This window comes from Vanacampus margaritifer, chromosome 16 (assembly GCF_051991255.1).
Source record: "Vanacampus margaritifer isolate UIUO_Vmar chromosome 16, RoL_Vmar_1.0, whole genome shotgun sequence".
In the NCBI taxonomy this organism is placed as follows: Eukaryota; Metazoa; Chordata; class Actinopteri; order Syngnathiformes; family Syngnathidae; genus Vanacampus; species Vanacampus margaritifer.
In genome coordinates, this window is record NC_135447.1 from 5,330,076 (window position 1) to 5,349,937 (window position 19,862).

Here is a 19,862-nt window from a genome sequence, read left to right on the forward strand (position 1 = left end):
TATCCCATTAAAGAAAATAATATGAAAAACATGGGAAAAATACACAACCAAAAACGTTTGCTCCAGTCCCCCCTTGGGTTCGACTACATTACTCACCTCCTCCACTCCTGAAGCAGAGGTAAGGGAACCTCCAAATGTTGCCCAGCCCCACAGCGGAGCCGATGCCCGCCAGGGTGAACTCGATTTGCCTGCTCCATGTCGGTCTGCTCTCTTGCTTGTCCATGTCTGCAGCCGCTGTCCCAGCGGTCGCTCTTCTGGACCCTAACTCCATGGAAAAGGGGCCGGTAGTGTCAACTTTTTATTATCCTTAATGATTAGCAGAAAGCCTAGGGTGTAAATCTCAGGCTCGGGAAAAGTTTAACGTTTGCCATCACAAGCTTTCAATCATCCATCCATCATTCATCCATTTTCTATGTTGCTAATCCAAATATATATTTTTTTTTTTCTCTTCTGTCTTTTCCATATATTTTTGTTTCTATTTCGCCATGAAAAACATGTTTCCAAACTGAATTTGTGGATTCACTTTTTCCAGAATTTCCCCATTTCAGGACTAATAAATATATCATATACTAATGTTGAAATCGCAGCCCGTCTTTTTCAGGAATAATATTTTGTTTTAAATTGTCCCGTGCACTTGCTGATATGCCAAGTATTGTACTTGTCAGCTCACATTTCCAGTATGATACAAAGTGCATTTTTGACACGTGAGCCCCACAACCTTGATAAGCATTATCATTTCTCCGGCAATTATCTAACCCACAACAATCACAATAATTTATAGCAAACAAGATTTGATACTTGATTCTTTTTGATAAAACTACTACCATTAATTATTTTCTTGGAAAATGTTAAAATGCTTCTCTATATGTCCTGAGTCGATTTTAAAGTTGGAACAATTTGAATCAGTGGAGAATAGGGGAAGTTGTACAACAGCGAAATTGGGGGAGTAATAATAACAATAATAAGGAATTTTGCTGCAAAGTAACAAACGTGAGCTCATGCTAAACCAAGGCCCTTTTTGTACTAGAGTTACAATTTGTGAGCCATCTGCTCGGCACAGAAAAATACTGCTTGGAGGGGTATTCCAGTTTGTGCACCACACATGTGTACATGAATTATCTATTTCATTAATCTATGCATATATACCAGAAGGAAGAAGCTAAATTCTGAGGGATATGGCGATTGACTGTGGAAAAAAATCCAGTAAATATGAAAGATCAGCTACTCAAAACAGCGCAGACATGCAAGCAGGTGTTGACATCATGCAACTTTGCAATGCTGTGATATAAACATGCTGGTCGTAGTGGGGCAATATGGGTCATGTTCCATGGGTGATGCTTATCTTATCGTGTCTGAATATGGTGCGCACTGTGTACATAAAAGTCTACACACCCCACTATAGATGACTGGTTTTATTATTATTATACAAAACAAACAAAACCAAGAAAAGAACGTTTAAAACTTTTTTTTATTACTATTAATGTGACCTATAACCTGGAAATCTTTTCATAAAATAAACAACTGAAAAAATTGGTTGCAAAAGTAAGCACACCCTCATAACTGGGATGTGGCTGTGTTCAGAACTGACTAACCACAGTTAAACACATGCAAAATGGGAGTCAGCCCACAAGTGCCTTTGAATAACACCAAATAATGTTATTATTTTACTAATAATAATTTTTAGATGTTCTAGAAAGCTTTTCCTGGCATGATCTGAAGGTTTTGTGCTAATGCTTTAACGTTTATTGAACATAGAATAATAATACAAATACCAGTCAATCCAATTTACATAAATCACATAATAAAATAAAATACGTATATAAAATATATAAATTATAAACAGGGGGAAAAAACAAACATTTAGGGCGCTTTAAAATAATTATGCATGGATATTATCAAATGACATTTCTTGGTCGTTACAAAGTCGTTAAAATAATTGTCATTTAAATCAAAAATAATTTTGATAAAGGTTTCAAGTTTAGGGGTTGGATATAAAATGTTCCTAATAAAACATACAAATTAACTAATTTGTTTCTCTCAGGACACTGTGCATTTATTAATTTTACGTCATATCCTGTGATCTTTGGGAGAGATATCCGGTAAATAACAACAGTTATCAAGTTACCGTCAAACAAGGGGCGGTGTCTAGAATAAAATAGAAGCTTAGAATGGACACCAAAGCATGCCACATGTACTGACGTTAGGTGACGTTATATTTTGAAAGTCCTAAGCGGAAGCGCTGACTGACTTTCCTGAGTGTAAAGGAAAATCGATACGGGTGAGGGTGTGACTGGGAGCTGTGGCATTGATGTTGTGATGAAATAATTGCGAGGGTTAGTGGGGGAACAGGGTAAAACATACGTTTTAACATCTTCTTTGTCGAGTGTGTTTTTTTTAATTCGTCATAAAATGGGAAACTGTCACACCGTTGGACCGAACGAGGCTCTTGTGGTTTCAGGTAACGACAAAAAACTCGCGTTTGGCTTGGCTGTTTTTTTTTTTTTTTTTTAAAGCTCCGCGGCCTTTACCTAGTTTGAGCTCGATGAAGGGATTTAAGAGGCGGGCCACGGGGGGCGTTTTTCATACCTTCACTCGATGAATACTTCTTTACATCGGTCAAAATACATGTTACGAATACACGCAACGCACGTGCGTAAGATTTATGTAGCCGCGTTTGACTAGCTGACGTAAAAAAAAAAAAATCGCCATTCCCGCTACTACCAGTTACGTAACATTTTCAATCGTTTGTCACTTTCACAGTGTTTGAGCTTTCATTTCACGCAAACATTTTCTTCTTTAAATGTTATTATCAAATATAAAATGGCGCATGTGTTTTATGCTACTGGCGTTTGAACGACATTATTCATAGCCGAAATTGGACAATTTCCTGTCCCTCGTACGCTCCTAGCAGGACATGGCGGTTGCTCCCTGCAGAGGGAACACAGATGAATAAATTAAATTACAGGGGAGAGGCCCATAAAGTCATCCTGGTATCTGCAGTTAGCTGTGCACGACACAAAACGGCAGGCGGACCAACTGAGGTTTATGCAGTTGAGCAGAATAAACACCAAAGACGCCAAAACATGCATCTCCTTTAAACAAGAAAATGTCTTTAAAATCACGCTGGGGCAAAAGTAAATACGTTTCATTAAGTAGGCCAACAACGGACCAACAGCCTCATTTCTGTCATGTCTTAAAATATTACACATCATTTGGCTATTGTGTGTGCAGGGTTATGAAATCCAGGTCCAGAATGTCCTGAAACAATTTGGCTTTAGCCACAGGTAGAGACGACTCATTTACCTGCCAGTTGAGTAGAAGCACTTGTGGCTAAAGCCAATCTGTGGCATATTTTTTTACTTTCTGGACCTGGATTCCTCAATCCTAAAGTGTGTGCAAGATAACTTGCTGGTACCAAAATGATGCTTATGGTGGAGGAGTTGTTAGTACTGCCGCCCAAAAGAAAGAATGCGAAGGCTGTTTGTGTCTGTGTGGGGTTTCACCAGGTCCTCCTACAAATAAAAACATGCACAGTCATTCTCACTATTATTGGCGCCCATGAAGGTAAATTACATAATGTGGAATATCTTCTGGAAAAAAATGAATTTGTTTTTTTGTTTTTTTTATAGAGAACTTTTATTTCACCCAAAAGACCAAATGATTAAAAAACAATGGGCGGGAAAAATGGAAAACTCCCCTGTAAATCAGTATGGAAACGCTTTGGTAAATCACAACTGAGCATTCCTTGTTCTAAATTGTCTGTGCCCAATTGACATGATTTAACTCGGGATTTAGCTGTATGTCTCTGTACACTTCTGCAAGTGACCGAGCACAACCAGTCTCCTTTCACGACCGCATTTAATAGGGCACAGAAAGAAACTTTGGGATTGACTCAAACCTCCCCGCCCCCACTTTTATAGAATGCAGTCAGGAATGTCAGTTATGCCATTGCTAGTGAGACATCAGTAGTGTGTGCAGCTCAGTTTATCTCTAAAGATTCTCAGTCTAATTGCCATTCAGAGAGGCAGCTTATTTTAACCGCAAAGCATGTGCCACCCACATCCGTTTATACAAATACCACAGGAATAAACATCATATGCCCGAAAACTTTCATGGTGCTATTTGTGCAAGAGATACTTCTCTACTGGTTCCAGCCGCTCAAAAACAACTGCTTCGTGTTTTCTGTAGGAGGTAGTGAACAACTAGTAAGTTTAAAGAAGTCGGTGTTAAAACATTCTGTTCCATAACAAATTTCATTTTAAATAGTTGCCGAAGACAGCTGGGATTGGCTCCAGCACGCCCGCGACCCTCGTGAGGCTAAGCGGTTCAGATAATGGATGGATGGATGGTTCCAAAGTCCAAACTGTCTCCCATCATAACACCATATATATATATATATATATATATATATATATATATATATATATATATATATATATATATATATATATATATATATATATATATATATATATATATGAAGTGACATTATAGCATTATTATCGTACAAATGTAAGCAGTTAGTAACCAATCTAAAAGTAATACATTAAATTAACAAAACACGCTTTAAGCAGTCTCAACTTGACGCCAATCACTCATCTCATTCTTTAACAGCCACAATTGTAAATCAGATCAACTTCTAATGTGATGTAAACACATAACAGTCTACCTTTTGTAACAAGCTCGGCAGCTAGCTTGCGCGTAAGGTTGACGTGGACTTCCACCTCGTCACTCAGTGTTCCTTCTTATCAAATACCACAAACAGTTTGACTCCAATCCAAAAGTGAGATGAAATGAGAGTGCTACAACCCCAAAGGGATCGCATTTTTTTTTTCTTCATTTGGCCAGTTGCATTTGAGAAAATAGTAGCCTAATTGCTACAAACTCTAGAGACAGGTGGTTCGTGAGGTGTCGTAAACATCAGCCAGTGTCATTTAGCCATTTTAATAACTTACTGAACCAAATAGAAAGAGCCTATTTAAGCTTGTGCTGTAATTAAAATCGAATAATCAACGAATGACCGAAGCAGTGGTCTAACTACAGTATTTAATTCGAAGTCCTGCGTTGTTTACGGTCCAGCTTATACACGGCCATTTTCCCATGACGCCACATTGGATAGATGTCTTAATTGTAATGATACATGACACAGGTTACATTGGTTAAAAAATGTCCAGTCGAGGAATATTTAAAAAAAAAAAAAAGTTTTAAAGGTACAGTGTTGTAATTTCTTTAGGTGTTTTAACAGGAATTTTTTATATTGCTATTATATATACTATTTTAAAGCGACTGTGTAGTATTTGGTGCCATCTATCATTTTTAAAAACTCAACTGTTAATTTGAATAATAATAATAATGTAAAATCGCATCAATGTACATTTTGTCGCGTAATTGCTAATTGTACTACATAGAACGTGCCGCGCCTTACAAGAGGCTCACATGTTTTGCTACCATCTTTCTGCTCTGAATACCTGAAGGAGAAGAATTTCCCGAACGTAGTTAGCCTCTGGTGGTTTTCTTGCCGTCCACACACATGGAATTCACTGATGACTTTGACCCTCCTAGCATAGCGTTGCCGTTGGCATGCAGCTCAAAGGGGGCGTGTCGTATCTACCTATTTGTATCTTCTGTGATAATGATATTGTTTGGAGTTACAGAGCACAATTTTTGCTATATAATTGGAAAGCTGAGTTCATTCTCTTCGATTGTGCCAACATGTCATTTATGAAATATGGGTCACTGTGACTCATTTTGTTTCTCTCGTGACATTCTTTTTCTTATGATCATCAACCTTCTAAAAAAACAAAAAAAAGTAAAATGCTTGCATTGTTAATCTTGTGATATTGGCTCAAAAGGCCTTGTAAAGTTTTTAGAAATGAATATAACCTTGAAGGCATATTTCCCACAAATGATTTAGTTTAACTTCATCCAAATTTAATGAGCCTTATGTTATTCAACTTTGTAGGATCCACTGTATGTCTTAGACACTAACATAGCAATAATTTTATTTGGCCAGAAAATTCTGATGGGTGCACCCCTAGTGTAAATAAATATAGGCATGCACGTGTGTATGTATCAGTAAATATAGTCCAGCTCCTCCCCCATTTCTTTTTGTCAGTTATATGACAGCTGGGAATGCTGCCCTAAACACTCACACTGGAGATGAACCAGACTCAGGCCTGTGTGATGTGTTGCTATAGCAAACTGCGGTCTGTTATTTTGGTTTTTACACGACAGTGTTCCTCGAAGTAGGACATGTCGTCTGTCACGTGTAATGTTTCTGACTTAATGTCCTTTTCCTGAGCTGCCATTCTTTCAGGAATTAGACGGATTGTGTGTGTGGTTTTTTTTTACAATGTAAAACAGAATACTATACACAACAACAAATATTTATTTTATATATGCTACAAAGTTTAAATGAAACTGGCTGCAGTATTGAGTGTGGTTAACTCATTTGCTCCCAAAAACTTAATAATAAATACGATCTATTTTAAATGTCCCAAAGACGTATTTATGTTTCTTTTTAATGTTTTTTTTTTTTTCATGCTAGAGCATACAGAAGGCTTTGATGCAGCCTCTCAACTGCAAAGAACGGTTAAAGAAGTGGTAGTTATTACACAAACAGCCAGCAGGTGGCAGCAGAGCAAAAGAGATCAACCAGGGCCATGTTGGGAAAAAAAAGCTAATTTACTCACATTTCTAAATAGATTTGTGAATAATGATGAAACATATCTATATTCTAATGTGAATTGCTGCTAAACAGAAATATACTTTTTTTCCTGATAAAAGAAGAGACTCTAATCTTTCTTTTGGTAGGTTCCATGTTTTTATAGCAATAGAACACAATATTCTGTGGGCCTTGCAAAATCAGTCAATAACCAGTAAAATAGCTGGGAGCGAAGGGGGTTGCTTCTGTGAAAATGGCTGGGAGTGAATGAGTTAAGTGAGTCATTAGTATTTACACAAACCTACAAAAACCTGCTATTACGCCTACCTGTGCTCACACCACATTTACTATTTTCCTGTCTGATGATGGTGATGTGACATTCATGTCATTTGTGTTGTTCCCAAGGTGGCTGCTGTGGCTCAGATCAGAAAACGTATGTTGTGGGAGGCTGGGCTTGGGCTTGGTGGCTCATCTCGGACATCCAGAGGTAAGAGCGATTTGCACATTATCCCAACAGTACCAGTTGAAACACTTACTAAAAACCAGTGCTAGCCCATTTATATTGATAATTAGTTTTGGTGGAGAACTGATCATTTGCCAGGTTTTGGGCAAAAAGCCGAAAGCAAGGACAGCAAAATCAAATGGACGGTGCAGGCATTTCTTTCAAATGTGTTGCCACCTGTCTTATTGCCTTCTTGGCAATGGCCCATGGCTCTTGTGTTGCATTACTTTCTGATTGATTAGCATCTGAAATCAACCGGGATGGCCTTTTGTGCACGTAATACGTTACTCCTCCATCTGCTCATTATTTGCTTGTGTATTCCCAGCTGACATTCATATTCTATTGTGGTCTTTTATAATCATACACAGCGTGTTTATTTAAATGTTTAAACATTGCCGGCTGCTCAGTCCACAGTCAGGTGGATTTAAGCTCCAGAAAACAGCTTCAGTGATTACTCTGGAATATTCTAATAATAACTTTATGTTATGGACCAGGTGAAGCAGTGTAACGTGTAAAAAAAAAAATAACATCAGTGACTCCTAGTTTAGCCATTAAGTTAACCTTTTACAGACCTTGCAGCTGAGCTTAGTATTTTAAAAATCCCTCTTTGTCCTCTTAAAGTTTCTATTGAACTGCATTGAGTGAATGACTTGCTTCATAATATTTTGTGTGTTATGTTAACTTACTTGCACTAACTTGTGCTCACATGCATTTGCTTGTGATGCGGAGCACCTGGTTTGAATGTATTGATGATCTAATGTTTGCTTGTCTCTGAGAAGCCGCTTGCCTGTGCGCGCCTCAGCTCGGCTTCGGGTTACCCATTTCCAATTAAGAGCCGCGCATCAGTGTTGCTTGGAAACATAATGGCTAAACCGCAACAGAAAAGTGAAGTCAAACCATGGATGAACCAAGCAATATGGTCATGTTGTGTTTTTGTTTTTTTTCTTGGAGGATGACAGCAGAAGGAAATCTCTCGCTCATCTCTCAGAGTCACGAGCACTTGAACTAAAAGCCCGGTGCTTGGCAAGGGAGGGCACACTCTCTTCCCGCTTCTGATGCAGCAATCATGTTAATGTCTGGGCCCATGACTCATTGATCCAGCTCCTCCTGGAGGAGGGGGAGGGGGTGATGGTGCTATTTATTAGCGAGTCAAATCTTTCTGCGGTGTGCTTTTGAGTACAAACACGGATGCTGAAGTCCCTCTTCATTTTAAAAAGGACAATTTTGGTCAATACAGACAAACATGATTTGTTTTATTTATTTTTTTTACACAGCAATTTTTATTTAAACTAATTAGTCATAATGTAAACACTACACTGTTCCAAATGATTAAAATACAGGATTTATGTTAAATATTTACAGATACATTTTGTTTTTCTGAAGTAAAAATTTTTTCATACAAGAAGGCACAACATCCAGTGTATAACCGTAGCAACTCATTAACTGCCATTGACGTCAAATCTCCATTTCTAACTGAGTTGGTATTCAATTGCAAAAAAAAGCCTGGGTAGCCGCCAGGTTTATAAAACACAAGAGGAAACCCTGTACTATGAACAAAAACAGCCCACTATGATTAACAATTTGGAACTCAATGTATACGCTTTCATCTAAGGGATCTTTATATTTGTCCTTCTTTATTTAAACTAGGGGTGTCAAAATTGGTGTGTTTATATTGAGTTAATTTAAAGTTCCTTTAACGCTAGAAATTTTTTAAAACATGCGATTAATGACCGCCCCTTACTTGGAAAGCCTCTAGTGGGGGAATTCCAGTCGCAACGCAGCAGACACAGCCACGTCGAAATTTTGCAGTAATAAATGTAATAATAATGCATATATTTGTGGAGAATGGGGTCAAGTTGTATTTTATTAATTTAAAAATGTGCAGAATTTCACAAGTTACTTGATGTTAAAGTTTAGATGTAATTTAATATGAAAAGAAAAATACACTGTGCTGTCACCAATGTCTTACAAATGCAATTATGCCTTCTAGTGGCAGAAAAATGACCAACGCAAATCAATATCACACTAGTTTTTTTACAGTACAGTAATTTTAACTCAATTTTATGAATTATTATGAAATTACTGTATCAATGACTAAAATATGCAGCCATATTTCTATTAGTTTAACATTTTTTTCCACTTTTATGTTAACAAGAGTATGAGGACTTAGGAAAAAAATATTTTATTGTACATTTAGAACATTAAATTTGAACTTAATCATGAGTTAACTATTGAAAACATGCGATTAATTACGATTAAAAAAAATAAAATAATCGCTGACACTCCTAATTTAATTATTTACTCACAGACAATTAAATGTTTATTTGAGCTGCATGGCATCTTGTTTTACTAATCACAACAGCACTGACCAAATTAACCGTAATCTGTGGCTGAAGCAGGAGCAGCGGGGCTTCAGGTTCTGACTTTTGACCTCTTTCTCTTAACCTTGGTGACTGACCTTCCTAACAGCTGTTGTCCAACTTACTGTTTTGCCTCTGCTACTGCGGCCTGCCTTCCTGCCTGCGTAGAATGTCTCTGGAGGTTATGACCATCCTCTGTCGCTGTGAGAATATCGAAACCTCGGAGGGTGTTCCCCTGGATGTGACTGGGGTGGCCCAGGTAATGTATTTTCAAGAGACCACCCCGACAAAAAAACAAAACAAAAAACAACAGCAGTGGCTGGTGCTCAAGACCAAAAGAAGATGCTGCAAAACTGGCTCAGCTAATTAGCTAAAAAAAAAAACTGTTTGCGTGTGTGAGCAAGTGTGTACGTTTTCCTCCACGTGGCGTCTCTCTTCTGTCGTCAAACGGGGACAATCAGAAGTCACTAACTTTGCCGTGAAGCTGCATTTTGAGACAGATATGGCACTATAGGAATGCTTTGGAAACTGAGGGACATAATCCGAGTTATTTGAGTAGAGCTGCATTTCTAAACAATTTCAATAAACACCCCAATGTAAAAGTTGGTTTCAGGGAGCATCGCATACTCCATTGTTAGTGCTCTGGAGTCCTTGGGTGAATGGTTTCACTTTGTCCTGATTTTTTTTCCTTGTGTTCTGGCCCCTCCCTTCATTTGCTTCCCCTCCGAACATGCCTGTTTTTATTTTATATATATATATATTTTTTCCACATTCTTCACAGGATAACGCTTGAGATTATGACCCTGCAGCCCAAGTGTGAGGATGTAGAGACAGCGGAGGGTGTAGCTATTACTGTCACAGGGGTGGCTCAGGTAAATCACCACACTGTTTCTTTTTGGGAATGCCAGTTCAGACTTAACCCACACCCTCACCTTGTCCTCCCCCGCATCCCAGCAACTTCCTTTGGTCTGGCATCACCCCATAATCACGTCAGAGGTGGTTTCATACAGAGGGCTCAGGTTACAATACAATACTTTTTTTTTTTTTTTTTTTGGGGCTGGCCTCCCAAGTTGTTGGGTCTGCATGTTTTGTCCTTAATGTACAGAAACAAGTCAAGACATTGAATGACATGGATGTGGGCAAGCTTAAACTCAGACTGACAGTAGCACTGTGTCCGAGGTTATTAAGTAAAAGACGCTCACCAATGTGCCAATTCTTTAGATTAGTGACAACAGACCAGCCGTGATTACTCCCTTTTATATAAAGTATGTTTTTAATTTTAACCTAATATGCTGCTGTGCAATGCATTGGCACCCATAATAGTATTAAAATGAAAATTAAAACATAATAACTGTGAGTCCCTTGTTTCAACGGATGCGGCATTATTGTCTGAATGAGTCCTAATGTGAGCAAAAAGCTGTTAGCGCCTTACTTGCATGTTCATCTCACTCCATGTTCATTGGTCTTTGATTCTTTTTGGTTATATATCCTCTTCATATTTTTATAACTTTCAAGGATATCTGAAAGAGAGTATTTTATCAATATACCTACTTGGACCATATAACATTTGGGGACCTAATGTGTTGCAGAAAATAATTTCGAAATTTTACAGTGTAAAAAGAAACTTACATTAGTTGGTTATTTTAATCAGACTTGTTGCTAAGAATTTTCTCTACACTCCTAAAAGCAGCAAAATAAATCCATCCTGGACCCAAAATGTAATAACCCTCTTTACAATATGTTGTATGGGCTACCACTAGTCTTAACATGGCATTCTGATTGATATTATCTCTGTGGAATATGAATTAATTAGCAAAATCTACCTTTTTTTTTTTAATCCATCTCAGGAGGCAGCCATTTTGCCACTTGCTGTCGACTGAAAATGACATCACAGTTGTTCAGGGCTCAGGTAATGACCAATCACTGCTCACCTGCTTTCTGAGTTTGGTCATGTGACTTTTGCAACCTGAGCCGTGATTGGTCATTACCTGAGCAACTGTGATGTCATTTTCAGTCGGCAGCAAGTTGGTAAAATGGCCGCTCCCTGAGATGGATAAAAGCAGGTTGATTTTGCTGCTAAATTAATTTCCTACAAACACGATATTAATCCGAATACCATGTTTAGACTAGTGGAGATACGCAGACCATATTGTAAAGAGCATTTTTGGGTTGACTTACCACTGCTTCTGTATTTCAGTTCTTGATTTGGCTGGGCCTATTCCTCACTTCTCAAATTTTGTGTGCATGCCTTCTGTGTGTTTGAAGGGAGATGCCTCATTATCAGTCCCATAGTTTGAACCACCGAATGTTTCTCGCTGTCTATTTTCCTGCATGCTTGCTGACAATGAGCCCACTGTCTGGAACGACCCCTCACTCTCTCACACTTCGTTTAGCAACACAATTTCACTCTGCCCCTGCACTGTTGCTCCAAGTGGATACAAAGCCGAAGTCGGGGCTCATGGCAACGGGAGTGACACGACCTTGAATTATGAACTTGCCTTGAGGGAATTACCCATCCACTTAATGCTTAAGACAACCACAGAATGACTGTTATTGATACAGGTTATTGCGTCGGGCTTCCTCTTCATAGCTGGACAATTTGCCTGCTTACTGAAACTTATATTTTGTCTGACATCGGTAAATTGAAAAGTAAATGAGATTTTTAGATTCCAAGAGAACTTTTGTATGCCATTTCCCTTTCTCGTGTTGCTGTTCTGTTTAAAAGGAAGGGCACTAGGGGGTTGGGGGAGGTCAAAAGTCTGCAGTTGGTAAACCACACTCACTTTTTCCATACTAGTTTATTTTAGGCTGAGCCTCAGCACAGCACCCCCTGCTGACTCTTTTGATCTGGCCTGCCGTGTGGTTGTCTATCTTGCACCCATTTTCAGTTGTTATGTGGAATGACAATTACCACCCCTTTTTACATTGTGTGTCCTTCAATCCTGGTATGAGTGCATGTTGCCCGAACCAAATGGTGTGTGACCACTTGCCTAAGGACCCAGCTCACTTCTCTCTTTTTTGACAGCCCCAGTGGAGTACAGCATCGTCCCTAACTTTTTTTTCCCTTTCATTTCTTCACCATATAAATGAGCTACTGTCAATGATGTCCCTATTCCCTTCCTTTATTTTGTGTGCATGGGTAATGAGCATGACAAAAAAAATATGTACAAGAAACCATACAGTAATAATCTTCCACATGTAACAAATATGATTCAACTCATGTAATGTTTCTATTGAGCCAGGGTGACTAAAGGCATGTCCACGTGTATGTGGCTATTTGGTAAGTGGGCAAAAACTACGTTTGTAGGGTGATACATTTTTTAATGTGTTTTTGCAAATTTCTATGTACGCGTGGACATGACCTAAATCATCAATGAATTAGTCTTGTATGGAATTGTTAAAGCCAGCAGCTGCTGTTCTTGTAACATGTTTCTTGATACCAGTTTTGATGATTTAGGATAAAAATGTGTTTTTTTTAAGAAGTTATCACATTGTTAACAAATTTGCATGTTCATTAGTTGGTCTGTGTATGCTCAGCTGACAATGTTTGTCCACACTGACGTCAGGTCAAGGTGATGACAGAAAATGAACTGCTGGGTTACGCCTGCGAGCAGTTCCTCGGGAAGTCGGTCATTGAGATCAAGAGTGTCATCCTACAGACCCTTGAAGGTCACCTGCGTGCCATCCTCGGTGCGTATCTGCTCAAAGGGGAAATCCTTACTTTTTAACCATCTAAAAATGTTTTTTTGGGGGGGGTTGCTGGGCTTAGTCGTTGCGTTAAGCAGTTTTACCCGAATGCAATGTGGAACCTGCTGTGCTTGATAATAACACTGTCAATAGTAGATTCTGTAACAAGAAGTGTAAAACCGGTTAGTTGTCGGCCTAAAAAAAAAAAATAATAATTTAATCGGTGTGTTCATGACAGTTAAATGAACAGTGCAGAACCGCATGTTTCTCTTGCCAAAGCTCTTTGAGCACAGCATTTTTGTGTCATTAGTACATTGTGTTAATGACAGTTAAAGCAAGACTTTGAACAGGAAACCTGCATTCATGTCAACAGGCACCTTAACTGTGGAGCAGATTTACCAAGACCGAGACAAGTTTGCCTCTCTGGTCCGAGAGGTGGCAGCACCTGACGTCGGCCGCATGGGAATTGAGATCCTCAGTTTCACCATCAAGGTGTGAGACCGGAAAGATTTCTAAATGATATTTCTAATGGCTGATAAATGTGTAAATAAATATCAACGCATGTATGACCAAACTGCTCTTATTTATTTTTGCTCAGGATGTTTATGACAAAGTGGAGTACCTAAGCTCACTGGGCAAAACCCAGACAGCCGCAGTGCAGAGGGATGCTGACATTGGCGTGGCAGAGGCAGAGAGAGACGCTGGCATCAGGGTAAGAGGAACTTCCAGTTACAAATGTACCATCATCCAAGAGCTAATTTCAACTCGCATCTCTATCTTGTTTAAACAGGAAGCTGAATGTAAGAAAGAAATGATGGATGTTAAGTTCCTGGCAGACACGAAAATGGCAGATTCTAAACGAGAGCTGGAAATGCAGAGAGCGGCCTTTAATCAGGAAGTCAACACCAAGGTAAAAAAAAAAAAACGGGGTTGGCTCCCCCCCCTCGCAGCCAATGGGCACCTGGGCGAAAGCGCAAGCTCCATGGCATATACCCCATTATGCCATGGCGGAAAATTGACCTCAACACAAATCAATATCACACTCGTTTTCTGCAGTACAGTGCAGCTTTTTAATTTTAACTCAATTTTATGATTTATTTTGAAATGACTGACAAAAAGATGCAGCCATATTTCTATTTAACATTTTTTTTCACTTTTATGTTAACAAGAGTATGAAAACTCATTCTACATTTTATTGTACGTTTAGAACAGACATAACATTTTTGATTAATCGTGAGTTAATTATTGAAGTCATGCAATTAGCTATGATTTAAAAAAAATAATCGCCTGACACTCCTAATATTAACCTTTTCCTGCATTTTGATTAATATTTTTATATTTTCAATACTGTACACTACAATATTTGTATTACCACAAAAAAAAAATCTATTAAAATTGTTTGTTTGTGGTAGATAAACGATAAAGTGCGAGGAACACCGTATATTTTCTTGATTGGCCAATTTAAAGGGTGAGTTACTTTTAAATCCATCATGTCTGACCAGAAAGCTGAAGCTCAGCTGGCTTATGAGCTGCAAGCAGCCAAAGAGCAGCAGAAGATCCGCCTGGAGGAGATCGAGGTGGAAGTTGTCCAGAGGAAGAAGCAGATCACCATTGAGGAGAAGGAGATCGTTCGCACTGACAAGGAGCTCATCGCCACTGTGAAGCGACCCGCTGAGGCCGAAGCTTACAAGATGCAGCAGCTGGCTGAGGGCCAGAAGTGAGTGGCAGTGTCGATCATGTTTACTGAACCTTTTGTTGATTTAATGGAAAGTTCACGTAAACACTGTCAGACCTCGGCTGACCCAAAAAGCGGCAGGCTTGAAAGCTGTCATTGCCCTCCACCAGGATGAAGACGGTGCTGATAGCCCAGGCCCAGGCCGACAAGATTCGCTTCATCGGTGAAGCGGAGGCCAGCTCCATCGAAGCTGTGGGCAAAGCGGAGGCTGAGAAAATGAGGCTGAAGGCTGACGCCTACATGCAGTACGGCGAGGCCGCGAAGACAGCTTTGGTCCTGGAAGCCCTGCCCAAAGTCAGTTGGATTAGACTTCACATCATTCCTCAACATCGTCACGTCATTCTCATTAGTCAGACATTTTGATTTGGCATAGTTGAAATCTTAACAACTAAATCTGAGGGTACAGTTTATATTTTCTTATCCAGTGGTTGGCAGCCATTAATTTTAAACAACTGTCTAATTCTCACATTATTTCCGAAGAAATTAAATGGGCGATAATATGAAATGCTAAGAGGTGTTTCTTGTGTTGTATTAGATTGCCAGCAAGGTGGCGGCGCCCTTGTCCAGGACCAATGAGATTGTCATCCTGACGGGCGATGGCAACCGCGTGACAGGAGAGGTCAACCGTCTGCTAGCTGAACTCCCAGTTTCTATCAACGCCCTCACTGGGGTGGACGTGACCAAGGTAAGTTTGGCCGCTCTTTTCACTCACTCGTCAGCTTTATTTTTCGTATTAATATCTCTGTGGTCGCGCGCATGTTTGACTGGAAAGTGGGGCGAGCTCCCTAAAAAAAAACAGTTAGTTGCTTTTCTTATGACTTCATGCTTTTATTCCCTACATTTGAAATCTGGCAAAATATCTAGCCAGTGGGTTTATTAAACACTTCCTGACCAGATGTTAACCTTTGTTCCCATTTACAAATCCACTCACCGGTACATGAAAATTGCGTTGTCCAACAGGGGGCACTGTGGTCCCTTATATACTGTACCATTCTTTGCCATATTGTATCTCAGTGAGCGAAGGTCACATGCTCACATGTTGTCTGTGGGCTAAGTGCAGATGTGGTGTGTCCCCAGATCCCGCTGCTGCAGAAGATGAGCGGCCAGACAGCCATCTGATGAATCGCAACCCCCCCCTCGGATATAAACAGTATCTGCCTCAAGCATGACAACACTTTCTCTAGCCTCTTGACCCACTTATGCAAAACTGCCAGAAACACCAAACCAGGTTTGAGATTTTTTGATGATGGTTTTACTTTCCACCAAAAAAAAAAGAATGGTGTAACATTTCTTTGTTTTGTTTCCTTACTGGTCAGCCAGGATTTTATGCTGCAGTTCGGTTTGATTCTGCAAGCCAAACAAAAGCGGAGATGCGCAAAGGGTAGAAATGTCAAATTGCGCTGGAAAGAGCCCAAAATTCATCTAATAGCGAATCTGAGCTGATTACAATTGGCAGCCTTTTATTCACACACCCCCCCCCCCCCCCCCCCCCTCCATTCCTCTACCTCTGAGAGAACTTGATCACCCGCTGTTACGCTCACCCTTCACCCGCTGTGACAGAAATTTGGCTGGCATTTGCAGAATATTATTGTAAAAGTAGAACCACTATTAGCTCGCCATCACCTTGCCTGTCCTCTTGTGGTCCTGATGTGTTTGTGACTGTCCAATCATCACTCAAGTGCCCAAAACCTTTTCGGACGGTGTCATCCACATCCCCCACCTCTGTCACGTCTGCCTTTTTACTAACACAAAAATGTTCTTTATCAATCACCAAGCCATGTTGAGGGAAGGGTAGCCTTAAATGAGCCCTGGACGCACGCCAGGCTCACTCATCACTCGTGTCGTACGTCGCATAAGCATGTGGTGGACGCTCAGGGCCATTCTTGCTACTCAAAATTTTACCCCCCACCCCCCCAAAAAATTTTAGTATTATTTTGTGTAAAAATCAATGTTAGAAAATACATTTTTTAAACTACCACAGGAATGTTTATACAGTACTGCTGTGTTTTGTAACTAATAAAAAAATAGTGCTCAACAAACCTTTTACTAACAGTAACTAATTAAGAAGTGCTGCATGTGTAATCTCTGACTCACTAATTCATTCTCTTGTAGCCAGAGGTGGCAAATCCAGGTCCACAAAGTAAAAACCCTGCAACAGGTTGGCTTTAGCCTCAGGTGCTAGCTAGCTAGCTCCCTTGCCAGGGTGCTTGTTTACCTGCTAGGGAGCTAGCTATGTAGCACGGGGGGGGCTAAAGCCGAACTGTGGCAGGGTTTTTACTTTCTGGACCTGGATTTGTCATCTTTGCTTGTTTCAACTGTTATCTTAAGTCAGAAAGGCTTCATTTTTGTTGGTAGTTTCATTTTCAATGAAAATGAAATGGAATTTACTTTTTGTGCATGCCACTGAAATGGTGACAAACTCCCTGATGTTATGTGTTTAGATCTAAATATACAGCGAACTTCAACTATGCGAAGTTTCACTGTATGTGACAAAAGAGGTGCTGGAAATGAGTGGTCCTTTTGTTCCCCAGAGGTGGCAAATCCAGGTCCAGAAAGTAAAAACCCTGCCACAGTTTGGCTTAACCCCCTGATTCTAGCTAGCGAGCTCCCTCGCTAGCTCCCCGGATGTTCGGTTACCTGCTAGGGAGCTAGCTAGCTAGCACCTGGGGCTAAAGCCAAACTGTGGCAGGGTTTTTACTTTCTGGATTTGCCACCCCTGTTGTTCTCCATTTTCAGGACGAGGTGACATCATCGTAACCGACCTTAAGCGCAGATCATTTATCGAGCCGGCTGCTAGCTTAGAAGTGGAGTATATTGTTTGTAAACATGTTTTGTATACAGTGCCTTTGTCAAAAAAGAGGTCATGACTGTGCTGTGACGATTTCAATCATACACACGTGTAGAGCTCGTGATGAGCCGCTGTTCATTTCCGTATTCTACGCTATACATTACTCATTGTAACCTGTCGATGTGAAACTTGTACATGCATAACTGTCTGATTTACTTTTGTACTTCTTCAGCTTCATGTTTCATAACATTCGGTGGTAACAACATACATGGGAACACAGAAGAATATGTAGCTGCAGGATTTAGACTTAATTGTTGCTTCTTTTTTATTTTATTCATATCAGCACTTGTTTGTATTACATTATTTTTATTCGGTGCATAAAAAAAATATTGCAGCTGTTACTCTAAGTAGAATTTTGGAGACCATGCGGATGAAGACCAAATCTTAGACCTATGCCTTAAAAACATATTTCATTTGTTTGTCATAGAAGAAAAAGAGTCTCTATTATTACTAAGATTTCTAGTTAAGCTTCTAACGCTAAACTTTTGACAAAATGATGCAGCATGGCATTTGAAGCACGTGTTCATGTTACTCTGTGTTGTGCGCCATCCTCTATTAAAATATATACATACCACAACATTGAATCCTTCCTTGTGTGCGTGTGAGGAAATCTTTTAAAAGACAAAAAGTCTCAACAGAATGAGTATTTGGTATTATGTTGCAAACGATACACCACTTGGAATTTATGGTAAAACTAAACACAAATAATTACATTATATAGTTAAATACAAGACATAATTGGTTTTAGGAACATCACCAGTGCTAATGCTAATAAAAAATGATCATTGACGTTCAGGAGTGCTAAGAAGATTCAGAAGCGATGCAGAATTAGTAATGTTCCTACATGGTAGGGAAGTTTATCTCCTCTTTTTGATTTGTAATCAACTTATAACCGATAACATTTCATATACAAACACTCCATTACGATTAAGTCATGCTACCAACGTAGCAATCATGGCTAATGGGAGATGCCACGGACTTCCCACTTCCGTGGTTTCACTTATCAGCGTCGTTTCCGGCCACTGATGGCCGCGTTCCAACACTCCTTCACCCCGGGAGCGCGCAGGGCGTCTCAACTCTCTGAAATGACTCGGACAACTGAGACGGACACACTCCCACTCGTCGAAGGGAACGCGCAACCGAGGGGCACAAAGGCGGAAGCGCAAGAATGGGACGCGGCCCAAACGTCGCAAACAGGAAACGGAAACAAAGTTGATGTGTGGAAACCAGGGAGTCGGAAGTCCTTCCTACTCCGTGGCATAAACTCCATTTGGGCTTTTTATTATATATTTTTTTACAGTGCAGGTATTGTGCAGCATGTTTTATTATTATTATTATTATGTGACCTATAACCTGTTCAGCTCAATTGGAAAAAAAAAACAACGTAAATAATAAACCTTTTCAAGAGGGTATTTATAGTCAACATACACTTGCCACCATTTAAAGCGCCTCTTATTGACTCCAAATAAAGTTAAGAGTAGGCTTTTTCCTGACATTTTTATTGCCTTTTAAGCAGGAAGACTGAACAAAAATGTTATTGTATTATGTATTTGTCTGAAGAAACCCAGTTGGAACATTTGTCCATAATTTCTAAATGTGTTTGTCACCAAAAGGACATATTCCCAAAAAATTGTACCACGCGGGTTATTATATATTATTACAAAAAAAAATGCCAGTTTTCCCATAATTGCACTTTTTGCCCAAAAAAAAACAATTCCCATTTATTCTCAATGGCACATTCAACATCAAATGTCTCACTGTTCATCTTATTCAATTCACCTTTAATAATTTTCAACATGCCGAAAATTCCCACATATCCAACTTTCCATAATTTTCACCAATAAATTTCACATTTTCCACTAACACGATGCTATATTCTTCCATGTCATTAAAAATCATTCCACATCAATTCCATATCATTAGATGTCATTCCACATTTTTCACAAATATTAGATGTCATTCCACATTATTACACATCTTTCAAAATCAGTCCACATCATTCACCATTATCATTCAATATCGGTCCACATTTCCATATTTTTTCATTCAGCATTCACGTACAATTT

The 19,862-nt window shown here is 39.5% G+C and overlaps 2 protein-coding genes across 8 annotated transcripts in view; one reads left to right on the forward strand and one right to left on the reverse strand.

The window, feature by feature from the left end:
* Positions 1–5,525, reverse strand: part of LOC144035819 (sodium- and chloride-dependent GABA transporter ine) — a 13,072-nt gene extending 7,547 nt beyond the window's left edge. For 2 of the 5 annotated variants that reach the window (XM_077545814.1, XM_077545810.1), the window contains exon 1: positions 97–287. In XM_077545814.1, coding sequence (XP_077401940.1) covers positions 97–271 — 175 coding nt within the window. In that variant the 5' untranslated portion in view covers positions 272–287. Of the gene's footprint in view, positions 1–96; positions 288–2,586; positions 2,695–5,468 lie in introns of those variants that run through there. The other 3 variants (XM_077545811.1, XM_077545813.1, XM_077545812.1) reach the window with 3 other exon arrangements.
* LOC144035820 (flotillin-2a) lies at positions 2,190–18,373 on the forward strand. 3 transcript variants are annotated; one of them, XM_077545816.1, is made up of 11 exons: positions 2,190–2,458; positions 7,070–7,151; positions 9,695–9,785; positions 13,093–13,216; positions 13,587–13,705; positions 13,812–13,925; positions 14,004–14,123; positions 14,716–14,930; positions 15,059–15,242; positions 15,484–15,633; positions 16,026–18,373. In XM_077545816.1, exons 1-11 carry the CDS (start codon positions 2,410–2,412, stop codon positions 16,065–16,067), a joined length of 1,290 nt encoding a protein of 429 aa, XP_077401942.1. In that variant the 5' UTR covers positions 2,190–2,409; the 3' UTR covers positions 16,068–18,373. The 3 variants fall into 3 exon arrangements, with proteins under 3 accessions (XP_077401942.1, XP_077401941.1, XP_077401944.1); XM_077545815.1 differs by lacking the exon at positions 9,695–9,785 and adding an exon at positions 10,308–10,398 and having other exon boundaries at positions 2,197–2,458; XM_077545818.1 differs by lacking the exon at positions 9,695–9,785 and having other exon boundaries at positions 2,199–2,458.
* The last annotated feature ends 1,489 nt before the right edge of the window (positions 18,374–19,862 follow it).